Genomic DNA, 15,989 nt, shown 5'->3' on the forward strand with positions numbered 1-15,989 from the left:
ACCTATCTAACAGGATGTGCAGAAACTTACGGGGTTGAGCCCTGTACGCTGTATGAACAGTTATACTGAAATGCAGCTATATACTATAAAGTACTAAGTACCATTTGGTCAAAGGTAAGTGGACAAAACAGTGCTTAGTGTTTTTTGCAAATTCTAGGGCATGTTACGATCTCTTTAAAGTCCTGCTCAGAAGCCACCCTTCCGTGGTAGTCTTACTCATACAAAATTTCTGACATTGTAGATGAACAAAAGGGCTTTACTGATCCAGCTAGTTATTTCAAATTTGATTCTCTAGGCTATGAAGCCAAAATCTCTTCTAATGTATTGCCACTTGAACAATTTTGGGAAACATTGATTGTTAGATGCTGTATGTGGTGGTACTTAAATTGGGTACAGCGATCTGTTCTTTGAGTGACTCAGTGGGTGCAGCTGTTGGAAGTTTTGACTAAAACAGTAAAGAGTTCCTATTCTTTTGTGAATTTTACTTTGATTTTTGAAAGGGACTAACATATACTGCTGGAGCCTGAAGCTAATTGCAGTCAGTTTTCACTGATTGATGACTCCATAGTATTTTATAGGAAAAACAACATGCACAAAAGACACAGTATTTTTCTTCTGTAAGTACTACTCAGGTGTGAAGTAAAAATCTTAAGGTGTAATGTTAGGTGGAAAATCATTAGGTAAGAGAAAATGAAGTCTTCAAAATTATGGTGAACTTTCTTACTGTTTCTGAAATAAAACATCTGGTGTGCTTCTAAATGAAATGACTTCAGACCAAGGATCTTGCATAGAAATCATGACACGCTGATGTGGAAAAGGTTTCTTTGTTTGCTTTTGGTTTTAGTTTACGTTGAAATCTTCCTGTAGTTTGATTAGATTACTTCACTACAGAAAATACATACTGGGAGTTTTTTCTCTGGTCATCAGGACTGTGGTTAGTTGAAGTACTCATGACCCTCTAGCTCTGGGTATAAATGCCATTTCCTTATTGTAAGAAAGGCGTATCAGACAGTTTATGTTCAGAGAGTTTACTTCACTGTTTAGTGTTTAATGACATTTTACTCTGTCAGTCAAGATACATGATGAAAGTCAAGTGGAACTGTTCAGGAGGCTGGACCTCCTCATTTGAAACTTGCTATGATCCACACACTTTGTAAGGATGACAGAAAATTATGTGACAGCTTAATTTCACTGACAACTGATCTTCTATTGAGCTAAAGTTGGAGCTGGAGAGAAAAACTGCCATCTCAACGTGATAGTACTGTGTCAAATTTACAGCTCTTCTCTTCTTTGATACACTTGCTGAAAGGGTTGACCTGAAATTTTGTGGTCTCTTCTTTTGCAACTCTGTGTTGTCTTGAAAATTAGTAACTGAAAGTATGTATGGAGGGAAACTTTTTGTACTTCCTTTCATCTCCCTTGTTTTTTTAACTTTTTAAAACACTAGCTTTTTGAAGAGTATTGTTGAAGGGTATTGAAACACTCCCTTTTTGAAGGAGGCTGTGCTGCTTTAGGATTGTAGTGTGTGTGTTCTTTCTCTCTCTTGCTCCTCCTGTCCCCTTTCTCTCATCCCACCTCACACATACCTACTCACAACCACATACTTATACTATTAAGATATGAGTAAAGTCTTAGCACTTCAGACCAGAAATGAACTGTTTCACGTTGCAGCATCTTCCAATTTTGCATGTGTTACTAAAATAAGTTAGGTATATTGTTAACCATAGACTGGAAAAAATGTTGGTCTTGAAATGCTTCCTATTTAACTAAATTTAAGTAAAGCAATGCACTTTTTTAAAATTAGGGTTTTTTTATTTTAAAGAAAATAAGCAAAAGGGAAGGAGGTTTAGGAACCTTTTGCATGCCTCACCCATGCCCTTTTCCTGCCTTTATTTGAATCCACATAGTTGCCAGCAGAAGTTTAATTTCCACTTAACTAATTAGTTTGTGAACACTGGAAACAGAAAACCAAACACAATTGCAAGCCACAGTAAAATAGCTGCTCAGAAGGACCATTATGTGCCTAGTCAACTTTTGCCTAAAGCTAATAAGGTTGAATCTTTGCTTTTGGAATATGACTTCTTCTCAAACTATTATGAGACTAGAAAAAGAATACGAGTGAAGAAAATGAGAAACCCAAGACTGCAATATAAAGCAGTTGAAAAAGAATTTGATACTAAGTGTGGTTATTTTGCTTCATTAAGTCTCCGATCTGAATACGTACAGTAAAACTAAGTTTGTCTGCAGTGGACAGTAAAATGCAATTGAATTACAGAAGATAAATATGTCTGATGCTTCAGTTAAATTAGCTTTTATTCAGCATCTAATACACTTCCATTTAACATTTACAGGGATGTGTGAGGTGCTTTACAACACTGTTTTCTTCATGTACAATCATTTGTACTCTCAAAAAGCAAGTAAATGGCTTATCTTTTTTTGTTTGAAATTGGGAGTTAATAGTAACAGAACAGTTATTTCTGTATATGTAAATAATTGCTGTTGTGATGTCAGTAACAATTTCTGAGCTGATAAGATAAGCAGGATGTTCAGGTGTACGTGCAGCACCAAACCAGAGCCCTGGTAAATGTCTGCCTTACACTGAAAAAACAGTGATGTGGAAAATGTCATTAAAGAAGTGACATAAATGTTTAACAGCATCTTCATGGCTAAAAGGGTTTAATGAGTCAGTGTCATTTGCCCAGAAGGTCTTTTTTTTTTTTTTTTACCCAGAAAGCAAATTAGTGAGAAGCACATAAAGAAAGTGCCAAATGCACACAACATTAGTATATAGTCAAATGTAAATCAGTTCTACTAAATGATTCTCCATAACTGCAGAGCAATAGGCCTTGCTTGGTCCTGTGGTTTATAAAGAAAGCATCCTTTATAGTATCAACTGTTTTTATTGCCCTTTAAATTTAACAGTGGGAAGTAATTAATGAGTACAATTTTACCCTTATTTGCATAACTAGCATTCTTTGATACAGATATGACACTGGCAAATGAAAATATGAATGTTTTGTATTCAACAAGGCCCAGATTTAGAATGACTGCTAGCTTTTAGCTACTGGGACCTCAGGTTTAATGCTGCATTCATTTTTAAATCATTACTACACTCCTTAGGTTTACTGATCAGGGCAGAGATGTAGTTTTCATAACATCTTAAACAAGTGAATAAGGGAAAGAAGTGTTTCTTAACTCTGCAAGATAATGTCTGTATTCATCAATATTTAGATCGATTAATTGTATTCTTTGCTCAAAGACTTATTTTTCAGACTGAAAGTCCAGGGCAAAAAATTTTCTCATACCACAACAAGGTGTGGTCATTTCTGAGAAATTTTTATTATGTTGACAGAAGTGTTGGGGAACTGTAGCTTTGCTGGTTTACAGATGAACTTGTAAATCCAGCCTTCATTCTTTGTAAGCTTTTGCATTCAGTGCTAGACTTTAAGGTTAAAATTAAAAAACACTGTTTATCCCATATTTTGTTTTATTGCCAGCCCTGACAACAAGAGGTGCCTTTTATAAAGTTTGTCTTCTTCCCTACTGGTCTCTTAGTGACAAATGTGTGTAGTTAAGGGGTTGTCAAGCTGCAGTTTCATAAATCAGGTGGCCTGTAGTCTTGGCACACCTTTCTGTGTTTGGGATCCAAATTGTGAAAGAAAACTAAAAATGAACAAATTATTTGGCATGAAATAATGAGCTGGGGAAGGTGTACATCTGCTAAGAGGATGGTTAATGAATTAATTGGAAAGGAATAGCCTTGAGTGCAGCTCCTCAATAAAGAGGTGTTTTCCATGTGTAAGTTCCTGGACCAAATTTGGGGTTGTCAGGTCTTTGGCTACAGCTTTCTGAAGCTTCAGCTTACATTCCTGCTTCAGAAGTAACACAGGGCAAAACAAGTAGCTGTTGGAGACTGGGTCTTCCAGAGAAGTAATTCCAAAGATGTTTGTGTTTGTTCAGGTTCCTAAAAAAATGAAGGAAATAATCTTCTGTTCTGCTATGAGTGGTTTGTCATGAGTTCCAAAACACTTTAGTAGAGGTTTATGTTCCATTAGTTTGTGTGTGGTCCACTCTTTGCTTTCCTGGTTATTTGCTTGTTGAATGTGCTAGAAGAAATGCCATCATGAACAAGGTTCAAAACTTTGCAAAACTTGGTCATTTTTGGAATCCAAATCCTCGAGGGATAAAGGAATAAGAGGCTTCAATTTACTGCATGGTACCTTCTTGTACAAATTGAGCATCTAGAGAGTAAACTGACTATGGAGTTACTGTGTTTTGTTGCAGTTTAGCTAAACTGCTGTTTATGCTAGAAGCTGTTAAAATACAATTTACTTTCTTACTTTGTTGTGTCAAATCTGTGTAATAAAGTGAGGTGGGTGTTTTCATTTGCAATCTGTTGCTTCAAGACATACCAGCACAGTATTAAATTCATCTGAGTCTTGTGCTCGGTAAGCTTTACTAAATCAACCTCTAATGTACAAGCTGAAATATTTCTAAGGAAATGAGTTTGGCCCTCAATTTATAGTACATGCTAACCATAGTAAAGTATTGTATGCAGCACATCCTAGAATATAAAGCACTTTCAGGTTAGAATATTTTATATTAGAATCTCATATTGTAAAATAAGGGTTTAGTGTTGAGAAGAAAAATGCAGTAACAGTTTTTTACAGTGGATTAATATGTTTTGGGTCATTTGGGTTAGAGTTAGCTATCTAGCCAATATTGCCATTTGCTGAAGAATGGTTTTATAATAAGTCATAAGTTAGGTCAATTTTGAAATAAAAATTTTGTCCCAAGATTTATGTTTAATCATCTTGGAAAAAACTGAAATAAAAGGTTTCACTGATTGTTTTTTTTTTTAACAATTTACTCTTTTCAGAAAAAGACTCTGTTTAGCTCTTCTCTGAAATAACTTAAAAGATCTTCTGATTTTTAGCCTTACAGCATTTTGTATCAGACCAAAAAATTACCAGTTGGAAAGTAGCATTCCACTGATAGTTATGTTTACTTGATATCTAGGTTGTACTACATGGAAATAGATTTTGTGCATTCAGTAGAGTCCTGTTGGATGATTTAAATAAAGCTATTTGTGTCACTTTATTTCTGTCTCTTTGTGTGGAACCTTATGAGCTTTATTAATCCTGTTCTAGGTTCACTTATACTATCTGTGATAGAAACGGACAGCATGATCATTTTAACATGCCTAAAAAGCTTGTTTTTCAGAGTAATGAGATTTGGGTTCTGCTCTTTATTCTACCACAATTTTCTATTTGATTCTGTCTAAATAATTTTATCTAGTTTAGTATTTAAAAAATACATACAAGCAAGCAAGTAGTGTTAACTTGTAATGATTCAATGGCACTGCAGAAGTACTTACTTTAATTGAGGTTTCTTTGATGTTACACCATATGTGCCAATAGTTGTGTCTTTTATGCTGAATTATTTTCCTACAGTAAATTAAAGATATATTATTTGGGTTTTTTTTCTCTTGATGAGAGAACAGTGTCAGAAGATCAGATTTCTTGCTTTAGAACTTAAAAAAAATCAGATTCATTTTTTTAAGTAAAACTTTAAGTTAACAGTACTTTGGTTCTTGAAAAACATTGTATCCATCCTGGTTAGAATCCTTTTTGCCTTCAGATAGTGTTTAAGGTTTCTTGGGTTTTTATTAATCTCCCAAATACCTAGCTAGTTTTTATAGTTAATGTTGTACCTCTGCACTGCCTGACAATGACTGCTTAGCTGGTTGTTGTCACAAGACTTAGGAGATTATGATTTATGGATTTGGGTAAAATACATCTGTGAGTAAAAAGCCAGTATAAAACCTACATGAAATTTAAACCTTAAATAAACTGTATCTTTTCACTATCATACATTGTCATTCACATTAGCAGTCTTTATCTGATGTACGGGGATGATGTACTTGTAGATTAGCATCTCTTTCAAAAATTTTGAATAGATGAGTATATATTGTGTAGTTCTATTGATTCGTCCAAGATTTCACAAATATTCATTAAAATGAAAGAAAGCAAGTACAATATACAAACAAATCTGGGATCATTATCTAACAGACCAGCAAAAATGTGTTGCCACAGAGAAATTGCTTCTTACAAAAATAGAAATATTTTATGGGGGAAATGTTGGCCACTTTTGTGGTTGCTTACTTTGGGATGCCAACTGGAAGTGGCTGTTAGTGAATACAATTGTAGTAGGTGTGCTTTACTTGTACTTATTATTATCCTACGTCTGTTTTACCACATGGAAGAAATGCATCCTTTGTAATGCAGATTTGAAGGAATCATGGAAATCCCAAATTTTTTAACAGCAATTTTTGTTGAAATGAAATGAAACAGATGTTTGAGGTAAAAAAAAAAGTTTGTTAAAATGTGTAGTGTGTCAGGATTACACTGTTTATCAGCTTTTTTTTTAATTAATCTGATTCTTCCACTTACAGCTTAAATGGAAAAATTGGATTTGCCTTTGGCTTTAATTCAGTCTGTTCTATTCACAGAAAGGTTCACTTGCGTGTTATGTTACTCCATTAAAAACATTTCACAAATAGTGCCAGCCAGAATTAATAACAGCTAAGTCTAGCATTTTCAAAGAAATAAAAAAAAAAGGGAAAATAACTCTTCTTCTCATGCATCAGCATTTACTATTAAAAAAGAAATAATTGGGGCAATTGTATATTTAGTGTCAAAATTGTTATTGGCTGAGTAAGTTACTTTTCCAAATGTTTTTGGCCCTCATAATGCTACGGTGGCCCATCTCTGTAGCAGTTCATTCTAGTTCACCTGGATTTATATATTTATTTGCTTGGGAAAAATGATCCTGTCTGTATGAAATATGTGTTTCCCCTTCAAATCGATGTTATCTGATGAAATTAAAATAAAAGCTTTTTAAGAAGTCCATTATAATAGCTCTGAAAGACTTAAGGCTCGAACTGAAATCTGTCCTCTGCAGGCAAGCAGATTAGCAAGACTAATGGTGGGTGGATGGGTATACTACCTTTTTTTGCCAAGACCCTGCTGGTCATGTTTCTTCCTCTCCATATGTTGCCCTCTTTTTATAAGCACTGTAGTGATGTTTGGGGCTTCAGCTGACTGCAGGGTGTTGTTCTCAGGAGTGCTATACATATACTGAGCAGCGGTCTTGCTCTTGACAGTATTAAAATAGGCGAGGGGAGTGATAAACCTTGAGAAATCATGTGTTGTTTCCACCTTACAGGTAGGGAATTTATCCACCAAGAGCACAGTATCTCTCACAATCATGGAGTCTGAGGAAAAGCCAGCCAACCATCAGAGCAAAGCTTCCTGTGACCTGTGTCACACAGTCATAAGCCCAGTCTTGTGTCATGTAGTGGAACCAAGCTCTCTCTAGCTTCATTTTTGTATTCACACTTTCTAAACGTTTTATGTCTTTTTGCGAAGTCTCCAGGGCCTGGTAGTTTGTGCAATAAGAATATTGTTTTTGTGGCTCTAGGGATGGTTTTGTTTGAACTGTGACCAGTTTATTGAAAAGAGCTATGATTTTCTGTGCCCAGCTGTATATTTTAAGGCCAGTGACCAACTGGGCACTAAAACCATCAAAATGCTTGTATCTAAACAGCATAAAAATCATAATTATTGAGGATAACCAATTTGAGGATTTCCAGAAGTGTTTCTGGTAAAGAAACATTAGTAACTTCTTCAGTAGCAAGGTAAAACAGTGTTTTTTTAATTTAGGTAGTATTGATACATGCTTTCTTGTAGAAATCATGGGTGTTTGGATACAGCTTCTAGGGATTTCATTTGTCTCTTGAACGAACACAGGCATAATAATGAATTCTAATTAATTTTCTCTCTGTGTAAACAAATGAGCTGGAGAATCCACTTTTCCTGATACAAAGTTAAATATTCAGGGTTAATGAGAGAATCACAATTAAAAAAAATTGAAAAGCATGGTTGTCTTGTCAGCTGATGCAGTTTTCCATGTCTTTGTAAGCCATTAGGAACTGAATTTGTAAGAAGGGTATACACAAATGCTAAAGATCTTTAGTGGTAGAAGACAATGTATTGCTGGAGGAAAGAGGGAGGCTCAGGTGCTTCACAGCTCTTAAGTTACACTGGACTCCCTTCATTGCTCTCTGAAGACCTCTGTGTGTGTGTGTGCGCACATGTGCAGGTGTGTTTATGTGCTCCAAGGTTAAAGCAGACGTTGCCTTTAATATGTGTAACAGTTACAGCAGAATGACTTTATCTTCCAATATTTCAATAAATAAGAGTAACTGTGCAGGTTTTGCACATGATGAGTACAGGTAATGTGTCTTAAATTTTCCTTTCAATGAAAGAATCTGGAGATAAGTCGCATTTTAAATACTGTTCACTTTTCTGTGTGCCAAAAGCCTGTGTCTACGTACTTAGCTGGCTTGCAGAGAAAGTTTTTTTTCATGATTCTGGTCTTCTAAGTCCATTTTTAAATGGATCTTAAGCTCCTAAATTAAATGTTATTTAAGTATTTTACCCCATCTCCTTTTAATCAAATCAGAGTTTAAAAAATAATGAAAGTGTTAGTAATAAAATGAAGGTTGGGGTTTTTTTTCCCCTAATGAAAGAGCAATAGTAAGTTCTGATTCCTTCTGTGCATCAGTCTGACCTCTGTGTCTATAATGTGCTTGCTTTATTTGGCCTGAGTGTCCTCATATAATAGTTTGTATTTCATACAGCTAAGAAACAGTTGTCTACTAAGTACTAGTGGATTAACTGTATGCCATAGCTGATTCAACAATGTTGAATCAATTTCTCTTTGTTTCAGGTGACCAGACTTTAAGAGTTTGGGATGTGAAAGCCCCAGGAGTCAAACTTGTGATACCGGCCCACCAGGCCGAGATCTTGAGCTGTGACTGGTGCAAATACGATGAGGTATAAAACTGTTTGTCCGTTTTCCTAATTGAACCACTCTCATTAAATAGCGGGTTTTTTTACTGCAACATTAATGCATCTTCTCTTTATAAAAATATGTCTAGTTGCTTTGTTGCTCTCATTCACTACTACATCTTTAGAAGAGCATTGTTCCAACAAATAGGCGGCCCAAATAGATCAGAGGTTTTGCTTATTCTTTTGTATAGTGGGCAGAATAGTCCATAGTGGAGAAACAGTTTGTATTTCTCTGTCATCTTTAATTTACACACTGGAGACCTCATTTATGATTTATTCATCTGTATTGTTTGATTTATCTAATTTTTGTAGCCAACATACGCATCACTGCAATTTAAATTGTCCTGATATATCTGTGTTTTATCAAATCATCAGAACTTGCTGGTAACTGGTGCAGTTGACTGTAGCTTGAAAGGCTGGGATTTGCGGAACATCCGGCAACCAGTATTCATCTTGCTTGGTCATACCTATGCTATCAGAAGAGTAAAAGTAAGTTGTATGTTATTCCCCATTCACCACCACTGAATTTTTACACAAATTTTTCTGGAAAGCAGTAATATTTTATATTATCTAATAACTAGGAAAAAAACAACAGTTGTTGAAGATTTTAGATGCCACAGTGACTGTTCTTGGAAACCTTCAGTTTAGCACTGTAAAACATTTTGATGTTAACAGATTGCTGGGATTTCAAAGTAAATGACATAGTCAAAGTCAATACCTTTCCATGAGGAGTATTCAAGAGCTTGAAAGAGGGTTGGGAGGTTTACTTCAGCTAAGTCATATGGGAAATTTGAGATAGAGAAAATACCTTCCCTTATTCGTTTTTAAATGGTGCTGTGCCTTTTTCTTTCCATACAAAGGATCAATATTCACATAGGGCAAGGTATAGAACTCGTGATATGTATTTTTATGTATACAAAGAAAATGTTAATATGTTCAAAGAGATTTTGAAACTTTATACGTGAAAGACTACAGATGACTATACTGAATCTGTGTACTACTATATCACCCACCGATAGGAATTTGTTCTAGATGCACGATGACATTTTTTCCATATTAATCAGTGCTTATTGTTTTTTTATATTAGTTAGATAATACCTGATCCTTTTAAAGCCTTTCAGGAACAGGTATGTTTGTTAATACTTTCTAGGAAGTCTGAACTGGCAGAAAAAAATTGTCCTGGGTCAGTATTGTGCTTCGCATGCCCTTGGAATTTTTGATGTGTTTCTAACAACTTTAAAAGTTACTGCGCTTAGGTTGTAATTTGTGAGAAAAGGGTGTGACTCGGGGTGTTCCATATCACAAATCCTGTTTGTGGCCAGACAGTATGAGAAGCTCCTGCTCCTCCTTATCCTAACTACCCTTGCTTGCTATCCCCACTGGTGGTGGCTGTCCAGTCTTTTTTTCTAATTTAATTCCTGCTTGACCATGCTCTAATCTGGCTCTGTGAAATGTTCTTCATAGCGGAAGAACATTTAGCAGTGGTGTTCGAGTTTTTGTTTTTTCTTGTTTTTGAAACAAGATCATTTTGCAACTTCAATTTGACAGCCATTAAGACAGATGAATCAATACAGTGTCAATCAATACAGACTGTCATATTCTTACTCCGTGACAGTGGGATCTTTTAAAAACAGCTCTGCCACTAAGGGATTCATAGCACACTGTCTTCGTGATAAAATGGAGAAAGTGAATGCAGAATTGTTATTCACCATAACCTGTGATAATAGAACTAAAGGACGCTTGATGAAACTAGTAGGAGATGGGTTTACAAACAGATGGAAGTACTTCTTTTACACGTCAGATGGTAGACTTCTTGAATTAGCTCTCTGCACAAGAGGTTGCATAGGCAGGCAGTGTCATCAGCTTCAGGATAGCAGCTGGTCGATAAACAGATACTAGAAGAGCTAGACAGGGATAACATTTCTAATTTCTCTACTCTTGATCATCCTGGGCTGCATTAGGAAGAGTGTTGCCAGCAGGTTGAGGGAAGTGATCCTTCCCTACTATTCACTGCACCAGTGAGACCACATGTGGAATGTTGGGTCCAGTTCTGGGCTTCCCAATACAAGGGAGAGATGGACATACTGGAGTAAATCCAGCAAAGGGCCACAAAGAAAATTGAGAGACTGGAGCCTCTGTCCTACCAGGAGAAGCTGAGAGCACTGAGATTTGTTTAGTATGGAGAAGAGAAGGCTTAGGGAGGATCTTATCACCGAGTATGAATGAAATACATTTGAAATAGAGAAGACAAAGCCTGACTCTTCTCAGTTGTATCTAGTGAGAGGACCAGGGGTGATTGGTACAAACTAAAATACAGAAGATGCCATGTAAATATAGAGCACTGGGCTCGAGGACTGTTGGCCTGACCAGGTAGGGTATCTTTTATATTCTTATACCATCTCATCTGAGTTTCCATTTTGTGGCCCATCATGTTCCCTGTTTTCTTAAAATGCCTTGAAATAATTATTAGGGATTGGCCAGCAGTAGAACTTTCTTTGTAGCCTCTGAGATCAGTTCACTAAGGGACTTTAAGGAGATGGTGGGGAGGCTGTATATGCATACATGTGCAAAGGAGAAGTATGTGAGAGTACATGACTTCTGTTCCATCTTAGCAGGCTTTTATAGCTTCCATTTCAAGGTAGGCATGGTCCCTGTGGACATAAGATATGAGAATGTGGGCCAGCACTTAGAGGTGGTGCAGGATATCTAAACTTGTGTGGTATAACTCAGCAGTCACACTAAATGGAGAGAGAGACCAGGATGCTACCTAAATAGAGGCAGCTGTCCCTACCAATGTTTCTTCCCTTCCATTGTGCTGACACGAGCAATTATAAAGCTGTGCAGCCGGCTGGCTCAGCTGATTGCTCTGACTGAAAATCCTGTCCCTAAAAGTGACTAGTTTCCGTCTGGATCACTAAGCTGTCTCCATTTGTCACTCAACTGCACAATTGCAAGCCCTGACACAAAGGAGGGGGGCAGGAGCACACAGCCTGAAGTGGCGAGGAAAGGGAAGGCCACGAGTCTTGGCAGCAGTGCACTCTTAAATTAGCTTAAACCAACCATGAAATCACACTCTTCGGTTGTCTGTCTTTTGTATTCTGTTCACTTGTTCAGGGTTGACTTTCAGATCTGAGGCTGGCAAGGCATTCTACCCGACACGATACTGTCAGGATTCCTGCAGATTTCTTGTGGTCCTTCACTGCAGTACAGGGCATTATCAGCGCACTGAGGTCACCTGGAGCCCTTTTCAGGAGATTTTTGACGTTGGTGCATTTGGCTGTCTCATATTCTTAGCTGGCTTCAATCTCTTATACTGAAATGTAGTTATAGTTTTTGAATTTACCTAAGAAGATATGTGGATGAATGATCTGTGAAATGTTGGAGGTCGGGCTGGATGATATGTTGGTCTCTTCTGTCTATATACAACTGTTCAGATGATAAAATTGTCATATGTTACAGTTAAGTGGAACAGAATTTTAAAATATTGTCTTCTCTTTGTAGCAGAAAGACATTACGCAAATTCTTTCAACTTTTATGTGTAGCACTCTGCTAAGTATTTTGATAGAGTTTGCTTAGGTAAGTTCCTGGGATACTTAAGGTTAATGACAAAGCTTTTCAGCTTTGACAAGATGTTTTTGCTTCATCTGAAACTATGTGGACAAAGATGCAAAGGGGGCATGTGGGAAATGTGCCATTGGTTTTTGCTGCCCATCAGACTTTTTCCCCTTTATTATTCATATTCCTGAGGTGCAGAAGAAAAAGGTGTTTTGTTGTGACACACCGCCCCCCCCCCCCCCCCCCCCAAATTGTAGGAAATCTGGGGAGGTTAAAGTTCAAGCATGCACATCCCTCAATTCTGCTATAGTAAAGAGAACTCTGTCAGCAGAGTTCAGCAGGGAACAACATACACTGCTCTCTTGGCAACTGGGGTAGTTGTGGCAATAGCCCAGGCTTAACTTCTGACTTTGTAGTAGATGTGAATAATATTGGAAGTCTTGCAGGAAGAATCTTACCTATGAACCATGATGTGGGGGACCTGCATTTGAAACTGAAGTTATGTCAATGACTTGTATATTTCCTGTTGAGAAATACAGGCCTTAAAATAGTTGGAAACTGAGGGTTGCCAAAAAGCTGGAGCCGAGGTCAACAGTTTTCACCTAACTGCATCCTTATTGCTGCAGTTCTTAGACCTGTCTGCAAGAGTCTGTAGAATAGTGTGTCCCATAAAATGGCCTGCAGGAGAGGGGGAAATTATGAAGTGGTGTTATACTGCCTTCAGTTTTTTAACTTCTCTCCAATTTTCCCATTTCTGTAAATAATTTCAAAATTTTAGGACATGGAATTGATGACAGTAATATATCTTACGTTCTCTGCAGTATGGCACAAGTTTCCTCTCTCTGAAAATAATGAACTGGTCACATCACTTTTCTGAAACTTGCTTTATATAATGAGATGATATTCAGCTTGTCAGCCAAAAGCAGAATTTAAAGACTGTTTATGTGACTGTCCTAAAACTTCTTAACTTTACAGCAGGGCTGTTTGGTACTGCTGTAATGAAATCAAACCAAACCAGGATCCCACAGAGCATTCCTTGTAATTAGAAGTATGGCGGGGAAATTTGTTGATGTAGGTCTGTTTTGTTTCAGCATGATGTGGTACCTACCAAGACAGTTTAAATAGTTAAACTTTGGTAACTTTCTACTTATAGTAAGTCTGTATATGCTCACAATGTTTTTACTTTAAAAGTTGTTCTGTTTTGCTTTCTTGCAGTTTTCACCATTCCATGCAACCTTATTGGCCTCTTGCTCCTATGATTTTACTGTGAGGTACAGTATTTTTTTTTAATTGGATAAAAATGGAAAGATAATCTATTTTAATGTGGCTTGCAACAGAAAACAGTTCTAGAGTGGACATACGGAAGTGGAGTTAATGTTGCTATGGGATGTTTTCTCTCTTCATAAGCTATGTTGAAAATGCATGGGTTTTTCACCTAAAGGCTAGCTCAGTCACTCTTCTGAATGATATCTGCTCTGACAGATGTTTTCCGTAATCCTTTTCACATCATTCTGCTGAACGTAGTTGCATCCGGCTGTGATAGTGTCTGATAAGAAAGTAATAACCTCTTAAATGCATGTAGGTGGGTGACTTTGTACGTTTCTGTGACATACTTTTATTTAAGCTTTTTGTGAATAAAGTTTTTGTCCTATCAGTATCTGAGGAAGCTTTAGTATTGTTCCACAGTGTGTATGCTGAAGTTCTTTAGACAGTAATTCTGCAAGTTCCCCTGGCTGCCCAGTATATCTGATACTGCTGAGAATTTTATAGTACAGCTGATTTAAAGCTGATTAAAAGTCCTGAAGAAGTTTGACTTCATATTAGCACTTCTTTAAGATACACAGTGTCATAAGTCAATAGACTATGAAGTACATTCCTGAGTATTTCAGTCACATTCTTTGATCTACATTTTAATTTAACAACATGGACTGAATATAGTAGGCAGTACATTTAGAAATGGGAGAAGCCCTCTTCCCTCCACAAGTGACTGCAAAGTTATTCCACTCGCCCACATCATCCCAATTAATGTCACTTCTGGTTGTGTCCTAAGTGGTCTGACACCAGACACAGAAAGGTTCTGTTTCCTAAGGGAAACCTTGCTAATTCTCAGTGCCTGTACATGTTTCTAAATCATAAATCTATATAGTCTTGTGCCACAACATCATATAAATTTGCACCATGAAGTTAGTGTGTTAAACATTGTAGGAATTTTGTATATTTTCAAAAATCTTACTGGAAGAGCGGTATTGCTGGAATACTCTGTTTTCATCCAAGCTCTTGGTCACAGCTCCCAGAACGCAGCTAACAGAAACATGTAGGGTGCAAAGGGGCTCCAAAGCTCTGCTATAGACTGTGTGGCACTGCTTGAGACTGTACAGTGACAATGGTGATATTCCACAGGGAGACAGTTGCTGGAGCAGTTGTCCTTAGCATATGTGAGTCCTCAACCTCGATAGCACTAGAGAGGATGTTGCCTTCCAGGTCTTAGGCTGCAGGGAGTGCCTGGTGCCTCTTCCTGGGGCTGGGGGTGATGGTGGCCTCACCTGTGCGAGATGTGTTCTCTTTGAGGTACTGAGGTGAAGGAGCTGCGGGAGGAGATAAGCAGATTATGTACCATCAAGGACAGTGAACACAAGATTGACAGGGTCTTCACAGGTATCCTGCAGAAGTGAGACTCCAAATCCCACAGTGCAAGGAAGGAGGGGCAGTTGGAGGCTATGCTTCAAGCAGTAGAGGATAAGGATAAAGATTCCCGTGATGGGAGAGGCTGGAAATTTGTGACTTCTGGCAACTAAAGTTGGAGCTAGAGAACAGATTTAGTGCCCTGGAACTAGGTGAGGAAGAGCAAGCTCAGTCTGGGGAGGTGTCAGAGTCAGCTAAGCCTGAATCAAGTGTCTGCACCAAAAGAAAAATGTGCATCATCACTGGAGACTGACTCCTGTTGCATTCCCTTTTGAAGTATCTGTCTGCCAACCCAGCTTGATGTCTTGGAAGGTTTTGTTGCCTCCCTTGGGTTGAGGTCCAGGAGGTTGTGGAAAGACTGCTAGGGTTTGTTCAGGTTCAGAACACTGCCTTTTCCCACTTACCTGTATGGGTTCTCATGTTACCGAAAGAGGTGACCATGAATATATCAAGAGTGGCTATGTAGCATTGGGAGCCCAGGTGGTGTTTTCCTTGATCCCGACAGTGAAGGAGAAAGGTTCAGGTAGGAAAAGACATCTCCAGCAAGTCAACACTTGGCTGCATATCTGGTGTCACAAGCAGGGCTTTGTCTTTTACAACCGAAAGGTCCTTTTTTAAGCGATTGGGTACTGCGAGGCAGGCGTAAGATCCATCTGACAAAGTAGGGCAAGAGCATCTTTGCCAACAGGCTTGCTAACCCAGTGAGGAGTGTTTTAAGCTACAGGTACCATGGCAGAGTGACCATAACCTGAGGAGAAGTGAAAGCATGAGGATCAGAGAAGAGTGTGGGGAATAGCATAATGCCAGGGGCTTTTTCATTTTCACTGTGAAAGCAGC

The 15,989-nt window shown here is 37.8% G+C and overlaps 1 protein-coding gene across 1 annotated transcript in view; it reads left to right on the forward strand.

Annotated features, from left to right (window-relative positions):
• PEX7 (peroxisomal biogenesis factor 7) overlaps positions 1 to 15,989 on the forward strand; it is a 48,508-nt gene that overhangs the window by 9,068 nt on the left and 23,451 nt on the right. Inside the window, exons 6-8 of the mRNA XM_072855932.1 lie at positions 8,794 to 8,900; positions 9,291 to 9,404; positions 13,686 to 13,741. Coding sequence (XP_072712033.1) covers positions 8,794 to 8,900; positions 9,291 to 9,404; positions 13,686 to 13,741 — 277 coding nt within the window. The remainder of the gene's footprint in view (positions 1 to 8,793; positions 8,901 to 9,290; positions 9,405 to 13,685; positions 13,742 to 15,989) is intronic.

The sequence above is a fragment of the Ciconia boyciana genome, chromosome 3, assembly GCF_034638445.1.
Source record: "Ciconia boyciana chromosome 3, ASM3463844v1, whole genome shotgun sequence".
NCBI classification, from domain to species: Eukaryota; Metazoa; Chordata; class Aves; order Ciconiiformes; family Ciconiidae; genus Ciconia; species Ciconia boyciana.